Below are 4,607 nucleotides of genomic sequence, written 5' to 3' on the forward strand. Positions count from 1 at the left end.
TGTGTTGAGGGAGGGTGAACTTATCAACTATCTGGAACATCGTTGTGTGCTTTCTAATTAAATTTTTTGAACATCATCTTTTGCTTTTCACTTTGGCCTTTGATGGTAGAGGCTTGTTTTTAGGATGAAGTAAACAACTACTATGTGTCCTTCCACAAATTTAACTTCCTTTATATGATGACGAGGGTTTTCCAATCCATGAAATTCCTCTATTAATTATTGTGTAGGCCTTAGTTTACCATTTTTTCCTTATGAGCATAATTATTACACAATCATTGGCTATTTCATGGTTGTATATTTGCATACAATAATAGGCAGGGTCGCCATTGATATAAGTGACACGATATCACTACAAATTTCGGTTTTAAGATATTCCATAAATTTCAAACTCTATGCAATTGAATTAGTGTTTGTTTAAGCCCCCACCCCCCTTAACCTTTCTTAAACTACTTAAGCATGCCATTTGTGTTCTAACTCTCTTCTTGTGTTAACTATATCATGTGTCACCATGTATCCTATTAGATGTGTGACTATCTATATTCTCTCTCTCTCTCTCTCTCTCTCTCTCTCTCTCTCACACACACACACACACACACACACACTTCTTCTAGTTTTTATATTGAACTTCTTAGCTAAAAATTGCAAAGTTCCACTCTTTATTTGGTCATCCATATCCAATACTTCTATTGTTTGGGTACAAGAAAGTCTCTCTCTCACTTTCAAAAATCCTCTTTCTATTTATCTGAACACAAAATGGAGGCACACATTTCACAAAGATGCACACTTGTGCAAAAATTGCAATTTTTTATGCTAATTTTCCTAGATTTAAATATTAAATTAACAAAAGACAACACATTGTGACACTTATAAAACCCTAATTTGAATAGTTGTTCTAGCTAGGTAAAATTTACCTTTTCTTTTCAACAAAATGTATGTGCATTTATTGCATATATGATTATGTATTTGAATGGTTATATCTTTTTATATATACATATATTTCTGAACATTTATATTTGGTAATCTAAAGGTAAAACTATGTAGTCCCTCTAGATAAACACAATTTCTTTATAAAGATCCAATAAATTGGCTTCCATGATCGTCTTTACCCCAAGTGAGAAAACTTTAGTCTTTACCTAATAGTAGGCTACTTTTTGGTCAATTTACTTTTCTTGTTGTGCATTTTTGGTTCCTATCCTTTTTTGCATCTTCTTTAATAAAGTAACTACTATTGAACTATAGGAGATTGAGAGAGTAAGATCGAGAATATACATAAAAACTCAAAAAGCTGATGAATCAATTAAATTATCTTAATGAGAAACACTTTTATTATGACGTATATACTATCTAGCTAGCAGTCATTTCTTATTTGTAAAAAGTTAGCTAAAACTATAAAGAACAATTGCTTAAATTTTCATTCTTTTAGCGAATTAGGCAATTGTCAGGAAAAAAGTCAACAGTCTATAGTATGCATTGAAATTTTTTTTCCCATATAATTTAGCGAAAAGTTAATTTCCCTTTCATTAACAAAAGATCGTTCAAATCACAAATGCAGATGCATTGATCTAGCTTAACACGCATACATTTCTCAAGTTGATCAACTTGTGCAATGTTTCAAATCCAACCAAGTTATGTTGAGATTTTACAAATATCATATGTAAATAAAAGCATAAAAGCCAAATCCATGCTTTTGGATGGCAGAAAATTAACTGCGGATTAAAGTGACAATCTGAGCTCCAAATCTACTTCTTGAGAGTCGCTCGATTCTGAATTCTGACTACTTGATCCCTTTGAATTACCCTTATCTTTCTTTCTCTTTTTTTGTAGTGAATCCTATATATAAATATGGAATAATGGGGGGGAAAATTGTCAATACATATCAAACCATATATGTACATTGATGAGTAATATATATTTTTAAAATTACAATAATGTACACACACACATATAAGCTAGGTAATTTAAATAAAAAGCACACATACACACACGCGCGCGCGCACACTAATGTACCTCTTCATGAACGTTCAAAAAGTGTCTTGTCATGTTGGGTTGTGCAAAATGTTGGGTCTCCAAGATGCCATTGCCAGGATTCCATCTGATTTTTAATGAATTATATTCACATAATATTGACAATTAGTCAGTAAACAATAAGATTCCAGATCTTCCACTGCTTAATTATTAAGTACAAAAATTCAAGTAATGATCAGCAAAATATATATGTTTGAGTTGAGTACCTCGGTGTAGGACTAGGTTGGGAATTAGCAGTACCATATCTGTTATTCGATCTTTCCAGTTCACCCATTCCCATCTGCAACAATACCAGGAAATTTTATTGAACTCATTTAGTCTTCTTTTGTTATTTTTTTCAAAAAGAAAAAGAAAAAGAATAGATAATGCACAAGTTTACATGTGCGGATTAAAAACAAGCATAGCAAGAAATTCATGTGATCTACTATTTAAAACCTTACTCTTACTGGGTATTTGGTGAATAGAAATGATCTAAAATCGGTTGAATGGAACTATTGCTCATCAATTTCTTCATTTATCTATTTTTAAATTTTATTCCATTCCATTCCCACTCAATTTCCAACAAACCAAACATGACCTAAAATCAATTCTCTTCTCACAGTTGCCTGCTAACCTGTTACCTCATCATCACTGATGATGATGCAACTTGACTCAATTCCTCTCTCTCTCTCTCTCTCTCTCTCTCTCTCTCTCTCTCTCATGAGGGTGCAATAAATGTGAAGGGTTAGTGTCAAACACTTGGGTTGGAACAGCTGGATAGCCAATTACTATACATAAGAAATAAGCTATATGTGAAGTTGAAACTCTATGTTCTTCCAAATCCAGAAAGAGTTCAATTTAAACCCAGTTTTGGGTTTTGACCACTATAAACCCACTCACGCACATATATATACACATCATTAGCAGAAGCAGAAGGTCATGGTTGTGATGAGGACGATATATATGCAGCATCCACTAAACTTCTTCTGTTGAGAGTTAGATTAATGAATTGAAACTGGTTGGATGATCACGTCAATTTATATATATATATATATATATATATATAAAGCTTTAGAAAAATAATAAGAAGAACTTTGTAATTAGTAGGAAAAGAGCAGAATGTAGAGATTTATTAATGCAAAAAAAAAAAGGAAATTATATATGTAAGATAATCCCTAGCTCCTGAACTTTTTTTCTTGGTAATTAAGAAAATCTTCTTGATCTGGATGTGTGTATGTTACTAATTAGTGAGAAAAGGAATGCAACAAATCCATACGTACGTACGTACCATCATGTTGGGTTGGAAGACGTAAGAGGATGTAGATGATGATGATGATGAATATGAGAAACAAGATGAAGACGGCACTGATGAATACGCTGTGCTACTGTGCATTCTCATTATATCCTCCTGCATGTACATATATCCACATATCTTAATAATTGGATGCCAGAATCCATGAAATTTCTCTGTAAATACTTGCACAACCCAAAACATACACGCCCTAACTTGCAGAGAGAGAGAGAGAGAGAGAGAGAGAGAGAGAGAGAGTTTATGTTGTTCTGGGTTCATAGAAATCAGAATTCAGCTCTCTCTCTCTCTCTCTCATCAACAAACACACGCACGCAGAGGAATTAAGAAATTACCTGGTTGAGATTGGTTGTAGGGTAAGGAGGGTACTGAAGGTGGGAAGGGAGGTAAGAGCAACCCATTTGGCTGTGTAATCTGATTTTCTCCAACTGAGCAACGCCAAGCCCTCTCTGGGGTTGCTTTGGTTTATCTGAATTACTGCCTTTCTTCCCTTTCCTTGATGATGATGATGATGATGATGATCTTTCATTTCCCATGTTTGGCTCCCCAAAATAACTACTTCCCATTTCTTAATTAATTCCTATGATGAACAATTCTATATACCAGAGAGAGAGAGAGAGAGAAATCTTGCTTTGCAAATCCCAAAACCTAGCTCTCAGCTACCAAAGCTATAGCTGAATCTGCAAACCGAACTTTGTGACGGATCACTGCGCATACAGATATGATGCTGGTGATGATATGAGATGAAATCAGAGATCTCTCTCCTTTTAATATATATTAAGCTGCTGCCTGCATCTCCACTAATTATTGCATCGCTGGATATCAGATTGCTGAAGATTTATACTCTTATATATATATATACCTAGATTTTATGCTCTCCTCTCCCCCTCCCCTCCCTTCTCTTTTGGATCATATCATTATTTTTAGAACTTCCATGAATATATTTTTTTCTTTATTGTGTTTATTTTTCCAATTTTTTATCTAAGTTTTGGACTTTGGAGACTGAGTTGAAAGCGATCTCTGATCCAAACTGTTAAAAAATTGGATTACAAGAAACCAATGCCAATCCACTCTCCTTTACAGCCGTATATTCTACTCATAAAAGATTCGATAAATTGTTAGATACACCGATTGTATATACACAAAATATTTTTTTCTTATTTGCTTGATCTAACAATCAATCAATAGTAAGTCTATATATTAGAAGACATAAATAGTATTTATTAATAATTAGTCAATATTTAAATTTACACACCAATGTGTCTAAGCCTATTAAAAAAAAAAAAAAACAATT

The 4,607-nt window shown here is 33.3% G+C and overlaps 1 protein-coding gene across 1 annotated transcript; it reads right to left on the bottom strand.

The window, feature by feature from the left end:
• Positions 1 to 1,493: 1,493 nt before the first annotated feature.
• Positions 1,494 to 4,357, bottom strand: LOC131157087 (protein SPEAR3-like). The gene is made up of 5 exons (XM_058110966.1): positions 3,649 to 4,357; positions 3,293 to 3,412; positions 2,232 to 2,305; positions 2,008 to 2,092; positions 1,494 to 1,830 (listed from the first exon to the last, which is right to left on the bottom strand). The coding sequence occupies exons 1-5, from the start codon at positions 3,877 to 3,879 to the stop codon at positions 1,714 to 1,716; spliced, it is 627 nt and encodes a 208-aa protein (XP_057966949.1). The 5' UTR covers positions 3,880 to 4,357; the 3' UTR covers positions 1,494 to 1,713.
• Between the last annotated feature and the right edge of the window lie 250 nt (positions 4,358 to 4,607).

This window comes from Malania oleifera, chromosome 6 (genome assembly GCF_029873635.1).
Source record: "Malania oleifera isolate guangnan ecotype guangnan chromosome 6, ASM2987363v1, whole genome shotgun sequence".
Classification (NCBI taxonomy): Eukaryota; Viridiplantae; Streptophyta; class Magnoliopsida; order Santalales; family Ximeniaceae; genus Malania; species Malania oleifera.